The sequence below is a fragment of the Panthera tigris genome, chromosome B2 (genome assembly GCF_018350195.1).
Source record: "Panthera tigris isolate Pti1 chromosome B2, P.tigris_Pti1_mat1.1, whole genome shotgun sequence".
Lineage (NCBI taxonomy): Eukaryota > Metazoa > Chordata > Mammalia > Carnivora > Felidae > Panthera > Panthera tigris.
In genome coordinates, this window is record NC_056664.1 from 78927513 (window position 1) to 78950838 (window position 23326).

The 23326-nt window shown below is 34.3% G+C and overlaps 1 protein-coding gene across 2 annotated transcripts in view; it reads right to left on the minus strand.

The window, feature by feature from the left end:
• Positions 1 to 23326, minus strand: part of RNGTT (RNA guanylyltransferase and 5'-phosphatase) — a 333772-nt gene that overhangs the window by 35961 nt on the left and 274485 nt on the right. For both annotated transcript variants that reach the window (XM_042986788.1, XM_007076924.3), the window contains exon 14: positions 16707 to 16773. In XM_042986788.1, the coding sequence (XP_042842722.1) occupies positions 16707 to 16773 (67 nt within the window). The remainder of the gene's footprint in view (positions 1 to 16706; positions 16774 to 23326) is intronic.

A 23326-nucleotide genomic window follows, 5' to 3' on the forward strand; every position in this document is an offset into this window, starting at 1 on the left:
TTATTCATTTTTTGATAGAGACAGAGTGTGAGTGGGGGAGGGGCAGAGAGAGAGGGAGACTCAGAATCCGAAGCAGGCTTCAGGCTCTGAACTGATAGCACAGAACCCAACGCAGGGCTCGAACCCACAGACCGTGAGATCATGACCTGAGCTGAAGTCGGACGCTTAACCGACTGAGCCACCCAGGCGCCCCTACTGCCTTGCACTTCTGTAGAGCTTGTTTTTTTGTCAAAGTGTTGTATGGGCCAATTCCCTTGAAATACTTGATCAACAATCTTGAATGAAAAATTTAAACCAGCAATATTTGCACAAAAACAGCACTGCAAGAACAAAGAAAGTGAGTGGGCTTAGGGAGTCAGAGAAACCTGGTTTCCAATCCCAATTATATCATTTACTGGTTGTATAATCATGGGCAAGTTATTCAACACTTAACTTCTCTGTGTCTCAAATTTCTTATCTATAAATACAAATATCTACTTTATTAAGACTGTTATAATAGTATAATGTGTCCTGGGCACATATGTGCTCAGTAAAAATGATTTCTTTTGCAATTTATAAAAATACCTTATTTCTATTCACATCTAGTACAATTAAAATCATATGTTACAATTCCATAATGCCAGAGCTAGGTATTTAAAATTATCATTGATCTTAACACAAACCTCTAACTTTGAAAATAATGTCAAAACATTATTATTTCCAAAAAGAAGAATAGATTATCAAGCCAGAAATATGCAATTTCTACTACTGGGTAGTATATACCACTACAGTATGAGTTTCTGCTTTCAGATTACCATACAGAAATACTGAAAAAAAATGTTTAATGAAAATAGTACAGTATAGGTAGAAATTTAGAATTATGTCTTATTCAATACTAATTATTATTTATTTTTAACTCAGTAATAGACTCTCGATGCTATGTTTTAAAAGTCACAATTTTAGGGGCGCCTGGGTGGCTCAGTCAGTTGGGTGACCAACTTTGGCTCAGGTAATGATCTCAGAGCTCATAACAGCTCAGAGCCTGGAGCCTGCTTCGGATTCTGTGTCTCCGTCTCTCTCTGCCCCTCCCCAACTTGTGCCCACTAGCTCGTTCTCTCATTCTCTCCCTCTCTCCCTCTCTCTCTCTCTCTCTCTCTCTCTCTCTCTCAAATAAATAAACATTAACAAAAGCTTTTAAGTCACAATTTTAGAGATAACTCTCTGAACAAGCTGTGAATACAATAAAAAGGGTAATTATCACCTTCCATGGTGGAACGGTATACTGAACTGATTTCTTTTTCACAATAAAAAATATGCATTGAAAAAACCTGAACCAATCAATCTATTGTCTTTTTCCAGAATACAGGTCTCCTCTGAAAAATATATCTAACAGTCTTAGGCTTAGTCTTAATTTCTCAAGACACACACAAAAAAGAGATGAAAACAACTGAAATAGCAACTATGGAGAGGCAGGCTCTTTTATGACTTAAACGGTCAGATTCAAAGATATAAGTAGCCATATTAAGAAATGTTCTCTAATGCATTTTCTTGTCACAAGTAAGAGTTCAACTTGAGCAGCAACATAATGTCAGAAACAACTAATAGAAACGTTAATTTGAACTATTTTTATATTAGTTCCATTTCTTTGTTTCTCTTAGAAAGCGAACACTTCAAATAACATGAAAAAGACATAAAAATATTTTACTATCTGATAGTTATGACTTTAGGAATTCAGGACCCTTTTCTTATTGTCCATGCCAGTGACCTTTATTATTAGTTTATTTAGCTGGGGCCTAAAGAAACCATCTGGAATACTTATATGAATTGTCAGGGAAATGTCATTTCTTTACGCTGAGCTTGGTTCTCACCTAAAAATTTTAATGTTTCTCTAAAAAGGTATTAGGGTCCCCTTGCCTTGTTCCAACTTAGAAATCCTTACAGTGGTCTGTATGGTCTTGCTGTTAGTATGGTTGGGTTTTTAAAAATATTCTCTAAGGGGCACCTGGGTGGCTCAGTCGGTTAAGCGGCTGACTTCAGCTCAGGTCCGTGAGTTTGAGCCCCGCACTGGGCTCTGTGCTGACAGCTCAGAGCCCGGAGACTGTTTCAGATTCTGTGTCTCCCTCTCTCTGACCCTCCCCTGTTCATGCTCTGTCTCTCTCTGTCTCAAAAATAAATACACGTTAAAAATATTCTCTAATACCAAATCACCTCTTCAACCATATTTCCTATTATTTCCTTACATAAGCTTTTGCTTTTGTATCCAAGGCAAGTCTTTACAGTTCCACAACTTTGCATTTTCTGTTTTCCTGAAACACCTGTCATCCTTCTATCCCTACAGGGGGTAAACAGAAAAAGACAAAGACAAACACTCACTCTCTCTCAAACACACACACATTCTACTATTCACGTTATTGGTAAGACAACACAGTTTGCATTTCCTTTCTAAATCCCAACCCAGCTACCTCAGTCCACAGTTTTCCTCAACTTTTGACATTTATAGCTAATTCCAAGCATCTGACACATCACATCCTATCCTGAATTGTTCATGATATTTTAACAAAGAGATTTCATCCATCTCAGCAGCCAGACTATAGATAAGTTGCAGGCATATAAAATATCTTATTAATCTTTATATCCCTAGTCTCCACCAAAATACCTTAGATATATATACTTAGTTGATGTTCCTTTTTGACTAGCAGGTAAGTTTTGAAAACAGTATGTATAGTCAAGGGAACAGGGAACTGCAAACATCAGAGAGGAGTGGAAGTTAGGGAGAATAAAGGTACAATGGGATGGGAAAGGCTTATGGGAGGAACTTACATTTGCTACAGTGGACAGTAGGAAGCCATGTTGGTGGCAATTAAAAATGAAAAAAAAAAGCAAACAAATGCAGGGTAAACTTATGAAAGGCTCTGAAGACCATAAATAGACTGACTTTATGCTAGAGAGTGTCAAAATGCCTAAAACAGAGACGATCAAGGAGTGTAAGGTGTTGAGGAGGAAAGTGAGGTAGACCAACCTCAAGTCACTCAGGAGAGGTGGACATTAACTGTCATGGCTAACAGAACTGAAGTCTCAAGGAAGATTATGTTCTCATTAAGGACATTTGAGACGCCACCAAGAAGGAGTGGAATTCAAAGAATAGACTTGTCTTTACCTTTTTTCTACCAAGTGATAATTTTTCATGATTTTATTGCTTTAATAAATTATTCAGCCAGTAAAAGTGTCTAAAAATCAACATTAGACTTAAGATTTTACTTCTTATGGATAAGGATGACTTCTACAAGAGCTTGGAGTCTATATCTTTTAACAGGCTATAATAGTGTGGAATAATTCACCACTAGTAGTAACTTACCCTCACCAATATAATTTTTACCTTTTCCTCATGTGGTTCCATTCCACTCCAGAAATCTCTGCTTCATGACATGTAATGACCCACATCATGTACATATTCCCTTATTTCATTCATCCTTTTGCTAAACCAAAACCACCCTGAGAGTATCTCCTTGCTTATTCTCACAGTCACTGCGTTTTACATCATCCAATTACCCTTGTGCTATGCAACCAACCTACTCATCCTGAAACTTAAAAAACATCTGTTCCTTCTCCTTGCAATTCTGCTATAATTCTTTCTGCAGCTAAAATCAGCCCTGAGTCATCAAAATGCCTCCAAGATACACTGATCTTGAAAAACATTAAAATGTTTTAATTCCAGCTATGCTCACAAAGCAAATTCAACTTTGAGCCAGAAAATGAGAAACTGTTTATCACTATATCTAGCAAAACTGCCACACCTGGTTAAAAAAAAAAAAAAATCTTGTAAATGAGATATTAACTTTTTCTTAAGCTAATCAGAGCACTCAAAATCTCACGTGATTTGTTTATATACCTGATTTCCTACCACCTGGTATCTTTCTTAAAGAAATAAATTAGATTTCCAAAGACTGTTTCAAATTAATAACCATACAAGACTTTCACCCAGATCTCTTGAACATTAACAAGTATTAAAGGTAAAATAAGAAATATTTAATATAAAAGAAAAATAATAAGTAGGGTTAGCCCTTCTAAAAATAATACCTGAGGAGGGATATATGACAAATAAACTTCAAACTAGCTGCTTTGGGAACAGAAAGAAAAATACTTCATAAAGATATCAGAAGATACTATACTTAGAAACCTTTTAATATCTCACAGATTCACAAGTGTTCCCAATACAAGAACTCTCAGCTCTTGCTGTTAACAACCAATGAACATAAACACTCAACGCTAACTAAATAAGTAGCGAAGGTAAGATTATAACTTTGAGTTCTTTATACTCCAGTATCTTTTTACATAAACAAACCACAATGATGCTCTACCTTGATCCTCATGGTGAAACCATATTTCTTTTGGAAGAGTCATAGAGTCCAGCCAGTGTTTGTACAAGCAAAACTCAGAAGGAATTCAAGGACTATAATAATATTGTATATGATAATAATGCAACATAAATAGTAACTATACAGTATACACTAAATACTAGACACTTAAATAATACTCCATAGAAGGCAATAACTGCTACCTGTTGGCAACATAATCTTGGATTTGTTACTCAGCCTTCTAGGTCTTCCTAATCTGTAAAACTGGAAATGCTAAAAGTACCTGCACTTTATATATTGTTTCAGAATTAATTAGAACAGTGCCTGGCATTAGTGCTCAACAAATGTTGTCTGTAATATTTTTTTTGCTTGATAACAGTACTAAAACTGTGTTTTCAGTTTTAAAGAAATTAATTATCCTATTTTTTCCTTTTTCATGATAGAAAGTTTTCAAATACTGACAAAGAAGAAAAAAGATGAGATGCCCAAAGAGATATCATATGGTTACAATATTTGATGATAAATGAGAAAAATTATTATACATTAGGTATACATTAAACTTAAATACTCTTATTTTGTTTCTTAAAGTCTAAGCCCCTTTGCCCAAAACAAACAAGCAAACAAAAAGTTTACATTAAATGAATTTTGCACTAGATAACTTCTTTTATTTAACTAAGACTTAGAAAATAAAATCTGATATTAAAATATTGCAATATATTGAGAACAGATTCTGGACAGTAAATAACCCAAAATGTAATTTCAGGTGTCTATCCAAATAGATTCTGAATAGGTATTTTTATTTATTAAAAAAAATTTTTTTAATGTTTATTTCTGAGACAGAGACAGAGCATGAGTGGGGAAGGGGCAGAGAGAGGGAGACACAGAATCAGAAGCAGGCTCCAGGCTCTGAGCTGTCAGTACAGAGCCCGACGCGGGGCTAGAACTCACGAACCATGAGATCATGACCTGAGCTGAAGTCGGTCGCTCAACCAACTGAGCCACCCAGGCGCCCCTGAATAGGTAGGTATTTTTAAAAGAATGTGTATATAATGTATGCTGACTGATAATATTTTGAGTGTTATAAGATTTAAGTCTTAGAAGAAATCTTAATTAAAAGTACTTTAAGGGGCGCCTGGGTGGCTCAGTCGGTTAAGCGGCCGACTTCGGCTCAGGTCATGATCTCGCTGTCTGTGAGTTCGAGCCCCGCGTTGGGCTCTGTGCTGACAGCTCAGAGCCTGGAGCCCGTTTCAGATTCTGTGTCTCCCTCTCTCTCTGACCCTCTCCCGTTCATGCTCTGTCCCTGTCTCAAAAATAAAAATAAAACATTTAAAAATAAATAAATAAATAAAATAAAAGTACTTTAATATCAGAAACAACATATTATTTAGCAGATGAATGATCACCTGTGAAACTATTTCTTGGGTATCAGAAATGCTCTGATCTGGTGACACTATAGAGAAGAATTTAAATATTAATATTAATATTAATTAATAAAATGTTTTAGTAAAACCGTAAATATTCAAATTGTACCTCAATGCTGACCTATATTTGTAATGTTAAACTTAAATTTGTAAAAGTTTCTCCAAACCTTATCTTGCATTGCATTTAGCATGATTTGTGAATTGCTAAAACTATAGAGTTGTCATTTTTACTTTCGGACAAATAATTCTACAGATAATAAAACTAGGGGATATGGAGAAAATGAATATTTAACTCACTATTTATAAAAAGCTATTTTAAAAGAGTATTAGATTTACTGGACTATACTTCTGTATTTTTGTTTTAGAAAATTAAAGATCCCTCCTATCCATGTCCCACAGTATTTATTTAGGACAAGGAGTCACTTCATGCAGCGGTTTCAAACTTCTGAAGGTGCTCAAAGTAGCAACTTTAGTACTGCCAATTAAAATCTTGGCAACATTTACTGATTTGTATTATCTAGTCTCAGAGTTTCTGCGTTTGTTACTGTTGTTGAAGAGCCAAAAAAGACGAGCAATCTGGAGCTTTCCCAACTGCCTGATTCATGGTCACAGACACATGAAATGGGTCTTTTCTGTATTCTTGGCAACTGAGGAGGGGAGGTTGTTTTTTGAAACTTTATTGGGCAAGAAGATGTGTGAGTATTCATAACGGACTCCTAGAGAAATTATTTTTATGTTTGGTGGGAATAAAGTAAAATATATAATTTCTAGAGGTCTCATAGAAATCTAGATCAGAAACTGGAATTATTTGTCTGAAATATGACTTCATAGTCACTTTAGGTGTAACCTTTTGTACTGAAATGGTTATCAGTGCCTTTGAAATTCCAGTCAGAGAACTACTTCGTTTTGGAAGTGAAATATTGGTAGGAAAAAACACAAGGGGATGAGAAATACCATGTTATTTCCTTTCACCAAAATAGGAGGGCTACTGCATTACAAATACCTAAACATGCATGATATAGTATCATTCACTTCTCTGAGAACATTTCAAAATTACAAAAAAGAACTGCTTATTCTTTTTCTCTCCAAACCACATTTAAGAAGAACTAAGCTTGATATAACTAAGCTAAAATAATTTCTAACATTTGTCTATAAAGTGTCTGGCTCAAGAGAGAATGAAAGTCACTGGAATTTCCAGCTAAGAAAAATGCTAACTTTCTTAATTGGAAAATAATTTGAGAACTATATTTAAAATGTTCTCAGAATAATGTATTCATAAAATCTACATTTCAAATAAAGCTACTGATGTTAATAATTTACAACCACAATCTTAAATTAGAAAATAAAATTAATTTATATTGCCTCAAAGATATCCCAACTCAAGATGTTTAGAAAAATAACGTTCTAAGGCACTAAATATAAATATGTATGTTAGAGCCAGAGTTCTAAATACTTTATGATTTCATGGCAAATACTTAATAGTTAAAAAAAACATCAAAGAACAAAAACCAAACCAAGCCAAACCAAGCTCTTAGATAGAGAGAACAGACTGGTAGTTGCCAGAGGTGGGGTGGGAGTGGATGAAATAGGTAAAGGAGGTCAAAGGTGCAAACTTACAGTTATAAAATGAATAAGTCACTGGGATTTAATGCATAGAATGGTGACTATACTTGGTAATACTGCACTGCATATCTGAACGTTGCTAAGAGAACAAATCTTAAAAGTTCTCATGATAAGAAAAAACAATTTGTACAACTATGTACAGTGATGGGGGTTAATTAGGCTTTGGTGATGATCATTTCTCAATGTACACAAATATCGAATCATTGTGTCATGACACCCAAAACTAATGAAATTTTATATCAGACCTCTATAAACAACAATAACACTCGGTTGTCTAAGCATCCTCAATAATAATGGTAACAAGTATCTATTTTATGTGCTTTTATGTCTCAGGCACTATACCAAATGCTGAGGATCTAGAATTGTACAAGACCAGTGTCAACAGGGCTTATCGTCTTGTAGACAAGTATTCTAAGGACAGGAAGATAAGAACACTAAAACTGAAATGTGTGACTACAGACAGGCCTTACGTGTTACTAAATTTTGGCAATAATGCTGCCAAAACCACTGTGGTAAATATGGCAGGATAACTACTACTATGAATACCTGTTAGAAGGCTACTCTGCAGTTACTGTGTGACTTGTTAGTAGACAATGCATGATTTTAACATCCAGAAAGTTACAACATGGGCTCACCTGACAGCCCTGCAGTAACCCTGAAGCACTTTGTGAGCAAGTATGCAGGAGAAAAAGTTGTCAGAGACTTAAGAGCTATTGCATACAGGTAGGAAGACTTTTAGCTTCCATGAGGGGTTTTTTTTTTTTTTTTTTAAAGCTTCTCTCACGCTTTGAATCTGTTTTCAACAAAGGGATAACCATGTCTTCCCTTATTACTACATATGAGACACTGAAAATGTGCCTCTTCTTACAGTATTAAAGAAAATTTAGCCATTATTCAATGAATATGTTGCACAAATCCAGATCTGATTCCATTGCTTTCTCTCAATTTCTCACCTATCTCCATTTCTTTCCAATTTCTTCTCCTAGGGGAGATGTTACCTTTATTTCTTTCTCTATCCTCAAAATACATGAAATTACTTGGAAGACAGAGTAGGCGTGGAAGGCTCCCTTCTGTTCTTGAGAATGAATTTTTTTAAAACAGAAAATAGCTTTACTTGGCTGTATGAAACATCTTAATTCATTTCTCATTTACCTTTTTCTCTACTTTCCTCCTCCCTCCTCCCAACAACTATGACATCTTATCATTTTCTTCTCCCTCCAAAGCCACTCAGAGGGCTGTCATCAACTCAGGGGCAGGTAAGCTTCCTCATGATCATCTGCACTGCAGAAGGATGGCAGTCTGCTGCCAGAATCTTAAGGCAGCATGAGCTGGACAAGTCCTACCCTGCAGCAGTGTTTGCCAGTTTGCCAAACTGAGTCGTGACCCATATTCCAAGAGAGAAGTCAATTTAATGGGTTAAGACCAGCATTTAAAAACCAAATCAGGGGTTCCTGAGTGGCTCTGTTGGTTGGGCATCCAACTCTTGATTTCGGCTCAGGTCATCTCAAGATTCGTGGGATCGAGCCCCACAGAGTGCAGAGCCTGCTTGGGATTCTCTCTCTCTCTCTCTCTCTGCCCCTTCCCTGCCAGAGTGCCCCACCCTCACACATGCAACTGCACATGCGCAGATGCTCTCTCTCTCTTAAAATAAACACTTTTATTATTTTTAAAAAAAAAAATTTTTTTAACGTTTATTTATTTTTGAGACAGAGAGAGACAGAGCATGAACGGGGGAGGGTCAGAGAGGGAGACACAGAATTTGAAGCAGGCTCCAGGCTTTGAGCAGTCAGCACAGAGCCCGACACGGGGCTCGATCCCACATACCGCGAGATCGTGACCTGAGCCGAAGTCGGACGCCCAACCGACTGACCCACCCAGGCGCCCCAAATAAACACTTTAAAAAAAAAATAGAAAAATAAACAGAACAGAATGGGAAGTAACTATTGCATCACACTTACTTTGAAATTCCAGTCTACATTGTGTGTATATAAATATATGTATGTGTAGAACAGAATCTCAATAGAAATACATTTCTTACCTTCCTACAGGTCATAGTCAAAAATTTGGAAGCTACTAAACTAGAATACTCAGTTTTAAGGACTACATCTTTACCTGATGTAATACTTCAGACATTTTAGAAATTTAAAACATGGATGCTAAATATTTTCTTTTAGTAAAAAGTGCTGATCTGATATATATATTATTTCCTAAACTCCAATATTTTCTAAAAGATCAGTCAAATTAGTTTTCTTAGTGTTTTTCAGTCTTTTAATAATTCAGAGTCCCCACTTGACCTTTATAAATTTAACCAACCCAAGAAATTAAAACTGCCAAGTCACTAGCAATCTCAAAAATATTTTTAAGTAACAAACGACAATCCGAACTCTATATACCTTAAAGAAAAAAATATTCTACTTTTTTTTTAAGAGAAAAAAGTCTGAGGGATGGTATGAATTTCCAAATATGCTTTCAAAAATGAAGAGATCACCATTTATTTGCATCTGTTGCATATGCATATGAATGCAAACACCAATACTGTATTTCCTTGGCTATAAAGAGATTTTTAAAAATTCAAGCTCCAAAAGCTTGGAGTAGGAGACTGTGACGAATGGCACCCCGTTCCTCGGGAAGGATGGAAGCAGGATCTAAGGCAAGAACTTAGCTGTACTGACTATAAAATAACTGCCTCAGAATAATGGTTATATTCTTTACTTTTCACATATGGTTGCTGTGTGGAATTCATAGTTAAAATACAGAGGACATTTTTGAGCCATTCTGCAGTGTCAAAGTGGAAACTGTCTGACTGAGCCTCACAGCCTCTCCCACTTCTTAGGCTGTCAGAGCTGGAAGAGGCAACTAATACCAACCCCTGCAGGGAGGGACAGCCCTGTGGCCTTGAGTCTTTCCAGAACAACCCCTGAGTTGATTAAAAGTGATGTTGACAGGCTTCAATTCTTCTTGGTTTTATGGATTCTGGCTGCTAAGTAGAGCCTCCAGGACTAGAAACCTACAGAAATAGCATTAAGATTTTTACTAGACTGTGAGACTCTCTAGAAAACAAAACAGAATAATAAGGATAAATTGTAAACTATTACTTAAACTTGAACATGTCTATAAAAATAAGCTACGAATAACAATTTATATACATACAATTAAGACAAAGGTATTACATAAAGATATATGGAAATACCATCCCCCCAAATAAGGGATTTCTGAAAAACTTCTGACAGCCTGAAAGGATACAAATAGAAATTAAGCAAAATTTTGCTTTAATCAAAACTCCCCTTTTTAATTTCAAAGACTGCATATAAAGGTATAATGAACTGTATCTCTTAAGAAAAATTAAGTCATGTATAACCTAGTACATTTAGAACATTAATGTCAATAAAGTTAAAAGAAGTTAGTCTTGGATGAGGGTGAAATCTGCTTCATTTATAGCACAAAACAATAGCGGTGAATATGTGAGGCAGTTCCTGACTCTGAATGACAACTCATCAAATGATCAGTGTTTTATTTAGTTTATTATATTTTAGGATAAAACAAAAGACAATCATGCATGTTTAAAATCAAGATGACAAACTCCCCCTAAAAATTTAAATGTATATGCTTTCAATACCTTTTTGGTTAATTGAAAAATCTGGGAAAACATATTTTATTCACTTTTTAGGGTTCTTAATTTGCGGTCCCTAAATAACCTTCAATAGAGTCCATGAACTCTCTGAACTTATAAATAGAAGTGCGTGCATGTACATTTTTCTAGAGAGAGGGTCCACAGCTTTCATAGGATTCTGAAAGGAATTAATGATCTGAAAAGAGAGTCACTGCCTTGGGTGAAACTTATCTACACAAGGACTGAGGTTGTTTGAGAAAAGAATGACTTATGGAAGTTGTTAAGAAATAAAGGTTAAGTTGGAAAAACTTCCCCTAAAAACAGTAAAACCTGAAACTAGTATGAAGATGTATTAGTCTAAGACTATAATGAAGTCACATGTTTGTATATATTTGTGTCTTTATCTAGGACTTGGCTAAGAAACTAGAACTAAAAGATGGGTAATAATGGAAGGGTGTGTATGTGTGTGAGAATGGTTGTAATGACTTATGTTATACATTAATAGTGCAGGTATCTCTTGTCATGCTACAGCAATTTCTGAACTCATTTAACATTGGTCCAAATATCTATTATCCTTTTTGTGTTTTTATTTTTCTCTCTTTCATCTTTATAAAATGGAGCTGCTTTTTAGAAATACAACTGTAAAATGTATCTAATAAAAAGAGCCTCCAACACCAAGCCACTCAAAACTTAGATCTGTGATGTTAGTGAATAATTCTTTTTCCTAAATATTCAAGTGCACAGTTTCCTAACTTATTTACCAAAAAAATTCAACTAATCTGCTCTTAAGGAAAGCAAACCAGTTTCCATTTATTAAAGGTTTATCTGATTTCTATGCCACACAACACTGTATCATTACACTTAGTTTATTTAATGAGAGAGAAATGAATCTAACAAGTATTGGTATTTCATGTCCAAAGAATCAGGTGCAAGGTAAGGGAGGAAATGAACCTTAAATTTCTAGTCTAATCTCAGTCATTTAAACTATGATTTTTTTAATTGTTTTCCAGTTAACTTATAAATATTCTAATTAGGTAAAGATCTATATAGCATTTTTAAAGACACCATAAGAATTATGAAGGAACTTGAATAATTAATAAAGATAAGAAATCCTTGCACGGTTTATGAGAGAAACCTTTCTGACAGCAACATCAAAGGGAAAAGGTGCCCTACAATAATGGGCCCTTTTCTTTTGAGTTGATTATCTAGGCATAAAGGGTTGACAAAGGATTGACCTCTGTCACTGAGCTTGTCAGGAAGGGCCTGGATAAAGAAAATGTTATGTTAATAAATCAGGTGAGTGACGGAGGAATTAACCTCATACATATATTAAACTATGTTTTTGAAACATGTAACACACACACAAATTCTACCCCTCCCTAAATATATAATACAAGCCTCTCACTTTTTAGTTATTTCAGTTCTAATAAGGAAAAACAGGATTTTCCAAACCAATGGACAGAAAAAAATTAGGCTTTCAAAATGTTCCTGCAGAAACTTATTAGGATTCCTGGCAATACTATTGAATTCGGTGAACAGGATAGTGAGAGAGGTTTATGAAGAAACTCTTGCCAACTCATGTTCCAGGGACATTAAAAAAGGAAGAAGACAAATGTACCTGAATGCTTGTCATTACTTAAGAAAGAATAAAAGTTCAAGAGGGTCCACAAGTTAAGATCCTGATGATGAACTTTTGAGAGTGTTTTTATTTAAATTACATGAGTGGAGGTATTTAAAGAGGTGCTGATGCTATGGTAACCAAAATAAGATTTTTCATTAAGAAAGTCCAATAATGTTACTAAACCTCCTCAACATTAAATATTTTTTATATCCTCTATTCAGGCTCAGTCTTTTCTCAAAAATCCTTGTTTTTCAAAGCATAAAAATATATGTTATTTACACAGGTAGAAAGGAATTTGAACTCATACCCCTCAACTGGAACAAGAAACAACTCATGGAGCCAAGACACAAATGTGAGGAAAAATCAGAAAACTAAACAAAAAACATAAAACAAATTTTATAGGCCTATAAGAAAATATTAACAAAAAGTTATAATAACAAGAAAGGATGATCTCAAACTGTCCTTTATATTACTACTTTAAAGTTCATAACATTATTCCACTTCTTACATGAAAGCCTAGATGGAATCTAGGATTCAACCCTTAAGTAATATTACTATAAAAACAATGTTTGATGAAAGATCGAACACTTTCCCTCAAAGATCATAAATAAGGCATGGAGGTCTGTTCTCACCATTTCTATTCAACTCTGTGTGTAGGCTTTAGTCAATGTAGTAAGGCAAGAAAAAGCAGTAAAAAGCATCCGGATCAGAAAGAAAGAAGGAAAACTGTCTTTTATAGTAGATGGCATAATCATTTATGCAGAAAATCCTATGAATATGCAAAAAAGGACTAGAATAATTGAGTATAGTAAAACTGCAGGATTTAAAGTAAACACATAAAAATCTTTTTATATACTAGCAATGAACAACCAGAAATTGAAATAAAAAATACTTTTATATCTAGAAAAATATCTCTATGGTCAATGTCAAAGCAATTACTGCCTCTATTTTCTTCCAGGAGTTTTATGGTTTCAGGCCTCACATTTAGGTCTTTAATCCATTTTGAGGTTTTTTTTGTGTGTCGGGTGGAAGAAAGTGGTTCAGTTTCATTATTCCACATGTAGCTGTCCAGTTTTCCCAACACATCTATTGAAGAGACTTGTCTTTTCCCATTGTATATTCTTGTCTCTTCTGTATTAAATTGATCATATAAGCATGGGTTTATTTCCAGGCTCTCTATTCTGTTCCACTGATCTGTGTCTACTTTTGTACCAGTAGTATCCTGTTTTGATTACTACAGCTTTGTAGTATATCTTAAAATCTGGGATTGTGATACTTCCAGCTTTGTTAAATTTCTCTAGATTGTTTTGGCTATTTGGGGTCTTTTGTGATTCCATACAAATTTTAGTAATGTTTTTTCTAGTTCTATAAAAAATTCTGTTGGTATTTTCAGAGGGATTACAGCAAAATAACAAGCTTTGCACACTAAGGAAACCATCAACAAAACAAAAAGGCAACCTTTCACTGTTGGCAAAAATGCAAACTGATACAGTCACTATGGAAAACTGTGGAAGTTCCTCAAAAATTTAAAAGCAGAATTACCATATGATCCAGTAATTTTACTACTGGGTATTTGCCCAAAGAAAATAAAAACACTAATTCGAAAAGATATATACATCCCTATGTTTATCACAGCATTATGAAAGCAACCAAGTGCCCATCAACAAATGAATGGATAAAGAAAATGTGGTGTATCACACATACACCACCACCACCACACACACACACACACACACACACACACACACACACTGAAATATTACTCAGCCATAAAATGAATGAGATCTTGCCACTGCCATCTGCAACAACATGGATAGACCTAGAAGATATTTTGCTAAGTGAAGTAAGTCACAGAAAGACAAATACCAAATGATTTTATTCATATGTGGAATTTAAGAAACAAATGAATAAACAAAGAAAAAAAAAAGAGACAAACAAAAACCCAGACTCTTAAATACAGAGAACAAACTGGTGGTTGCCAGAGGCGAAGTGGGGGAATGGGGATGGAAGGAGTGAAATAGATAAAAGGGACTAAGAGTACACTTATTGTGATAAGCACTGAGTAATGTACAGCACAGGTGAATAATTATATTGTACACCTGAAATGAACATACCATTGTATGTTAATAATATTTCAACTAAAAAAAAAAACTTTTTTCCTGCATTAATTGTAAACAAAAATTATGCAAAAAATTCTTTATAAAAATGTTAAAAAAACACTTTTATAACACCACAAATATAAAATATTTGTGGATAAATCTATGAAAAATGAAAAAGTTCAATTTAATAAAACAAAATACTGTTGAGGAATATTAAAGATTTAAATAAATGGAGAAATATGTGGTCTTCACGAATTAAAAGATTCAGTATTGTTAACATATCATTTCACCTCAAATTGATCTATAGATTTAACATGATACAAGTTAAAATTCTAGTGGGCATTTTTAGAGAATTTGGCATTTTAAAATTTGTATGGAAATTAAAGGAACCTAATTAGTCAAACAACTTTGGAAAAGAACAAGGTTGGAGGATTTACCCTACCTGTCTCCATGACTTATTATAGAGATACAATAATAAGATAGTGTGGTATTGGTGGTGGGGTAGACACGAAAATCAATGGAACAGAACAGAGTCCAGAAATAGATTCACACACACATAGTCAATTGATTTTCAACAAAGATGCAAAGACAATTCAGTGGTGGCAAGAATAGTTTTTTTAAAAATGGTTTTGGAATAACTGGATATCCACGTGCCAAAAAGATGGGGGGTTCGACATTCCTCTATACCTTGAACTTTGAATCTTATATTAAAATTAACGCAAATAGATATTACATCTAAATGTAAAATCTAAAACCGTAATGATTCCAGAATACAAAGGAGAAAAATCTTTGTGACTTTGGTTAGGCAAACATTTCTTAGATCAGTACCAAAAGCATGAGCCATGGGGAAAAACTTATAAACATTAACATTAATAACTCTGCTCTTCGAGGAGCCTGTTTAAGAGAATGAAGAGACAAGCCATAGCTGGGGGAAAGGCTGCAAATCTTAAATCTGATAAAGGACTTATATCCAGAAGATATAAGAATGCTCATAACTCAACAGTAAAAAAAGAGAAAAACAACCCAATTTAAAAAATGGCAAGATTTGAACATGCACTTCACTAGAGATGAACAGATGACAAACAAGCACATGAGAAGATGCTCAACATTAGTAGCCATGACAGAAATGCAAAATAAAACTGTAGTGAAATACCACCCTGTAATCATAAGAATGACTAAAACGGCCATTGCAAGGAAATCTCACACCCTACTGGTTGGGAAACACTTGGGTTATTTCTTAAATATTAAACATACAACCGCCATTTAATCCAGCCATTCTCATCTTAGGTATTTACCCAAGAGAAATGAAAAGTATATATCCACACAGAGACTTGTATACAAATGCTCAAAGCAGCCAAAAAGAAACAACCAAATGTCCATCCACAGGTGAAAGGATAAAGAAACTGTGCTATTACCATACAATGGAATACTACTGTAACAATAAAAAGAATGAGCTATTTGTAAGTGCAACAACATGGATGAATCTCAAAATAATTATGCTGCGTCAAAGAGGCTAGGAGAGGAAAAGGAGGAGAGAGGGACAGGAGAAATAATGTATAATTCCATTTATATAAAATTCTAGAAAATGCAAATTAGTCTATGATGACACAAATCAGATCAGTGGTTGCCTGGAGACTGGAAGGGAAAAAAGAAGGGCAGGAGTGAGGAATTTCAAAGAGGCACAAGGAAACTTTTAGGGGTGATGGATATGTTCCTTATGTTGACTACAGCGATGGTTTCACAAGTGTTAAGAAGTTCAAAATTTATCAAATTACACACTTTAAATACTGCTTTGGCCAAATTTAACTCTACCATGGGCAAGAATATTAAAATAATCAATTCTTTGAAAAACTGAATTACTTCTTCAGCAGAAATATGCAAAAACAGTAATTCACATTCATATTTTTAGTATGTTGATAGTTATTGGCAGGTGCCTGGTGGGTTCTGGACAAGTGAACTACACCTAAGAAAAGTATACTGGAAAACGAACAATCATACCTTGATTTGGGCAAAGGGTCTTTCATAACCTCCAACATAGAGCAGGCCAACGTTCTGAGGAAGTAACCTACAAAAAAAACAAAAACAAAAACAAAAAACCCACATTATTTTGAAAATACTCTTCCCTATATAAGAAGCTTGTATAACCAACAAAATTTGTATAACAGATAAGTAACATGAAAATTTAATATCTTTGCAATTATTCTGGTCTTTTGCACTATGGGATAGTAACTAGCGAAGGACTCTTTTTTTTTTTTTTTGTTAACTAATTTGGAAACAGATTATCACAGGAGGGTACTTTATTTTTGTTTGTTTATCCAAGTATAATTAACACACAATGTTACATTAGTTTCAGGTATACAATATAACGATTCAACAATAATTCTTGTATTTCAGAAAATAGTGGTAAAGGCTGACAATGAAAACTTCAGACATAGAACAGTATGACATTTAGTAATTCTTGAAAATTACTATACGATGTCTCTGGAAAAAAGTGAAAATAAGTAAAGTATATAGTTAAAATTCTATAAGGATTCAATTCAAGAAACACTATCTATACCATGTACTACAGGAGATAATACAAACCTAAATAATTCAGTCCCAAAATCTAACAGGAAAACTAGACACATAAATAAATAACCCTTCCAAAAGGTGGTCTCTGATAAGTGCTACATAGATGTATTTGCCACTGCAAAGTAGTGATGTAAGAGGTACTTCCTATGGAGGGAGCTGGAAAAGTTCAAATAGTTGGGACTTAGTTTAGTCTTAAAGGGTAGATAGGGCAAAGGGATAAACTTAAACAAAGCCCTGAAAATGCAGAAGATGTGAGACAAAAAGTGGACAAGTATGGCTACAATGAGGGATAATTTAGTTAAAGATGAAAAGTCAAATGATACTTGGAATAGACCAAGAATGTCAAATGCCATTTCTTTATTTTATAAGCAGTATGGAGTCATATTTTTATAAGATGTAATTAGTTCTTATAAAAAAATAAATGCATATGAAAATAAAAAGCAAACCATATAGAGAGTAAAAAAATAACTAAAGGTTACCTTCCCTGCATCATCCTTTCCTTCCTATTTCTACTTCAAAGAGATCCATCATTCCTGACTGTATTAAACATTGTGAACGAAGAACCACCATCATTAGAACTGTGTTTGGGGAGTGTGCAGTGGCACAGGGTATGAGAAGAGTATAATTAAACATTCTTGTGAGTATCTCCTTTTTCTTTTATCATATCTTTTCTCAATGGACGCTGTGAGTAAATGGACACAATTCCAGTTTTAACGTTACTATACATAAAGAATATGAAAAAAAAACTCGCCTGTACTCCTTGCTCAAAGCAACTAGGCCAAAATACATCTCCTCAGAGTCTAGGTAATTAAAGTTAATAGCCTTTTATGGCAGCAGGCAAAACAATTATCTCAAGGATGACTGTATATTCTACTGCATGAATCTGAGAATGAAACACTGAGTAGTATTCTAAAGTGAACAAAAGACTGCAAACTCCAAATTATCAAATGGAAAATTCTCAGTGTACTATATTGGTCAAATCATAAAAAACCAGAACACAAGATTACCATAACCACTTTTTCTTTTTTAATTTTAAAGAGAGTGAACCAAGGAGAGGGGCAAAGGGAGACAGAGAGAGGGAGGGGGCAAGGGGGGGGGGAGAGAGAGAGAGAGAGAGAGAGAGAGAGACACACACATTCTCTTAAGCAGGCTCCACGCTCAGTGCAGAGCCCGACATGGGGCTCAATCCCACAATCCTGGGATCATGACCTGAGCTGAAATCAAGAGTTGGAAACTCAGCCAGCTGAGCCACCCAGGCGCCCCTATCATGACCATCCTTTTAAATTTATCATTAGTGACTTCAAAAATCCTACTTAATTCCAAGATATGCATTTCTTCATTTTTTAACTTCTCTGAACATTGGATGCCTCTGATATTCTGTGGTGTCTTATAATCATTGTCACCAGGTGACAGCTGTGAGATGGTTTTGCAGTTACCTTCCATTGACTCAGTCTAGGAAGGCTAAAAAAGGATACTCTCAAAGTACCTTAGACTTCATGAAATAAGGTAGATATTTAATCTCCCAGGAATATCCTCTGCTCCTTGACATTCTTTAAAGGCCCAGAAAGCATTACAGGTTACTAAAAGAATGTTACTAGATGATGAACACAATCCTGATTAAACCAAGTTAGCAAAAAGCTACTTAAGTTTAGAATATAAGTGATACTTGTAGTAATTCATTTTAGCAGGTTGTTGAAGGTCATAAACACGACTAAAGGGATTTGTTCACTGAATACAAGTAGAAAGCATCAGAAATGTCTCTGCCATCGATTAACATATAAGGAATTAAATCCCTCACAAATCATTGCCAGTATCATAAATTTAATGTTAGTTATATATAGCAGTGGTAATTTATTTCCTATATTAACAAATGTTCACAAAAACCTTAATAAACCCCCTTCAGAAGTAAGAATAGTCACTGTTCATACAAATAGATGCTAGAGAAAGAAGAGAGTAAACGCTGGCTGACATTTAAAAATCAATATGCATCTAATTACTATGTATATGCATTTCAGGAAGCTTGCCAATATACCATTTAGGGTGTCTCCCTTCCTCCAAATTGCCTATCTAACAGCTAGCTACCTTTCCTTAAACAGGAGATTTCTTTAATGGATCAATTATGTAGCATATATATGTTTCACTTTTTAAATACTGTTCTTTTTTCATTCATGTACCTATTATTACTTACCATAGATTATATTACCACCACCAGATGAGTGGGTTTTAATATGTACCATAATCTAAAGGCCTGCTATGTGCAAAACAATGAACACTTTGAGACATTTTAAGATGGGGTATTTCTTTAACCATTTTACCTCTCAGAAAATTATTTTGCCCAATTGTATACATAATTATTGTCAAATAATAGGCACCATTTTTTGGTGATAGAGTACTTGTGTATAATACAGCAATCACACATTTTAAATCCCCAGAGTAAGGCATTAACTCAGCACTCACATGTGCATTCACATTTATATGTTAAAATAGAAACTCTGACTCATTCAGTACCAGAAAATTGCTTTGCCCTTAAGTTATATGAACATCAACATAACCCTTATACAAATGCTAACAACTCCTAAAATATTTGCTTGTAACTAAATATTTCTATAGTGTGGCTATCAAAGGGGATGTTTTTGGAAAGTATCAATAAGACAGGGGAAGTGGGGGGCTTGAGGAATGAGATGCACCCATTAGAGTTTTTGAAAAAGTAAACCTAGGCAAGACTAATGTTCATTTTGCTTCAACTTCCCAAATACAAATATTAACAAATACTTGTCCTGGAAAGAAAGATGAGAAGTTATTTCCAGAAAAGTTTCTCACATAAAGGACAAATAAAACTTGTCAGGTAACAGAATGAACATTATCTAAAAGAACCTAATTCACCATAACCTAATGCTATATCTATATCTGATGTAAAAAAAACAAAACAAAACAAACAAACAAAAAAACCTGCTTTAAAAGGAAACTGAGTCTATAATTGCTTCAAATTAAAAGTTAAAAAAGGAATCATTTTAAAATATGTAAGCTAAGTAACTCAAAATTAGCAGTTCTGTCTACAAGCCCTAATTACAATACCCCCTGATATATTTTTCATCTGCAACAAAATATCCTGAAAAAATTTACAGTATCTTTAACACTGATTTATATATCCTACATCTTACAGAAACAGCATCCAATGTATCTACTAGTAGGAAAATAGAGAATGCAAATGCACTTAATATGGTATCAATAGTGGCCTTTTGCATTTGAGAAAATGCATATTACTGAGAAGACCTCAATTATTCTCTAAGACTCCTCGTAGGATGTAAATAAAAGTAGCATATGTCGTTAGGCCCAAAAAAACTTGGATGAGCCAATGAGTAAGTTTATTATTATCTTTAGAGACTTTTCATAGCCTACACTTTTCTATTCTGGTTTATTTTCTAAACCTTAGTACAGGCTTAACAAATGCTCTAGACTTTTGTTTAAAAAAACAAAAACAAAAACAAAATAAAACAAAACAAAACAAGAAAACCAACCACCACCACACCACCAGTACCACGTTTATATAAAGAATCTGGGTCGCCGGGGTGGCTCAGTCAGTGGAGTGGGCTGACTCTTAATTTTGGCTCATGTTCATTTTGCTTCAACTTCCCAAATACAAATATTAACAAATACCTGTCCTGGAAAGAAAGATGAGAAGGGTTATGGAATTGAGCCCTGTATCAGGCTCTGTGCCGACAGTGTGAAGCCTGCTTGGGATTCTCTCTCTCTCCCTCTCTCTGCCCGTCCTCCACTTGCACATGCATGCTCTCTCTCTCCCAAAATAAATAAACATTAAAAAAAAAAAAAAAAAAAAAGAATCTGCATGTCAACAGAAATAAGTTACCTAAAAATGATGTATGACTAAGTGAAATATACATTAAGTAAAATAAATAAAAGAAATAATAAATAAGACTGGGGAAGGATAAATACTGAAGCAAACAACAGAAAGCTGCATCATTTTGCAAAAGGATATAAGAAGAAATGTTGACCTACCAGTATTCAGAGAATAAATATATTTGTAACTATTTTATTGCCAGAAAAAAGTCAAGGTAAAAAATATTACTGAGGTAAAGCAAGATACCTCAGAATAATAACAGTTCAATTTGTCAAGAAATTTATATGCATTTAATAACCTAGCTACAAAATATGTAAAACAATTAACAGTGTACATGATGAAATTAAAGAAATCCACAATCACAGTCAGACTTTAAACTTTTCTCTCTCAGTAAATGATGGGAAAAAAACAGAGCACAAAAGCAGTAAGAATATAGAATAACTCAAGGCACCTGGGTGGCTCAGTCAGTTGAGTGTCCAACTCTTGATTTCAGCTCAAGTCATGACCTCATGGTTCATGGGACTGAGCCCTGCAATGTGGAGCCTGCATTGGATTCTCTCTCCCTCTCTGCCCATCCCCCACTCACACTCTCTATCTCACTCTCAAAATAAACAAACATAAAAAAAAAACTATTAAAACAATAATATAGAAGAACTCAGCAACACCACTAACAAAAACATATAGGACACCATCCAACAGTTGCATGGATCACATGCATGGATCACAGAATATGCATACACAGAAACTGTATAAAAACTGGCAATATGCTGGACCATAAAGCAAATTTAAAAAAATAACTTCCATTACAGTCTCTAAACACAAGATGTCAGTTTGAAGTCAAGAACATAAAAATAACCAGAAAATCCTCATGTCTAAAATGACAGAAATACATCAATAAATAATCTATAGGGCAGAAAGGAAATCCCAGAGGAAATTATTAAATATTTTTAACTAGATAACAAAATAAGAATAGATCAAAACTTATGAGAGGGGCGCCTGGTTTGCTCAGTTGGTTAAGCCTCCAATTCTTGATTTCAGCTCAAGTCATGATCTCATGGATCCTCCCACTGGAAACTGCACTGACAACAGGGAACCTGCTTAGGTTTCTCTCTCTCTCTGCCTCTCTATCCCACTTGCACGCATACATACACTCACTCTTTCTCAAAATAAACAAACATTAAAAAAAAAAAAAACTTGTATAGCTAAATCCAACTTAGACAGAAATTTATAACCCAAATGTATATGCCAAAATTCAACCACCTTAAGAAATTAGAAAAATAGCACTAAATTAAACTTAAGGAAAATAGAAGAAAATAATAAGCAGAAATTCACGAATAGAAAACGTACATTAGACAGGATTAAAAAGATTTAAAGAAACTATTTCTTCTAAAAAAAAAAAAAAAAAAAAAAAAGGTTGAATTGATAAATCCCTAATGGAACTGACAAATAAAGCACAAATAATCACTATCAATGACAACACAAAGAACACAGCTACATATACCAAAGAATAATAAGAGGATATTATAAACACTTTTACACCAACAAGTCTGAAAACTGAGGCTAGAAAAACTTTTAGAAAAATACAATGTACTAATAAAACTGACACAAGAAAAAATAGAATATCTTAGTTGTCTTACTGTAAAAATTTTTTAGTGATCTCTACAAAGAAAGCAAAAGATCTAGATGGATTCTTCACCAAATCCTACCAAGTATTTAAGGGAAAATTAATTCTAATTATACACATTTTTCCAGAAAATAGAAAAAGGAATATATTTTTATTTTACCAAGTCAGCATAACTGGCACTCAGACATGAAAATACAATGTTGATCAAGAGAGAATGAGAAGATAAGCCATAGACTAGGAAAAAAATATTTGCAAGACATATCTGAAAAAGAACTGCTACCTGAAATATTAAAGAGCTCTTAAATCTCAACAATAAGAAAATGAGCAACCTAATTTAAAAAAGGCCAAAGACCCAGACACCTTGCTGAAGATATATATGGCGAGTAAGCATACAAAAAGATGCTGAACATCACAAGTTATTAGGGAAATGAAAATTCAAATGAGCTACCACTCTCTACCTATTAGAATGACCAAAATCCAAAATACTGATACTGCCAAATGTTAGTGAGAATGTGGAACAAGAGCTGTCATGTATTGCCGGTGGGAATACAAAGCAGTATAGCC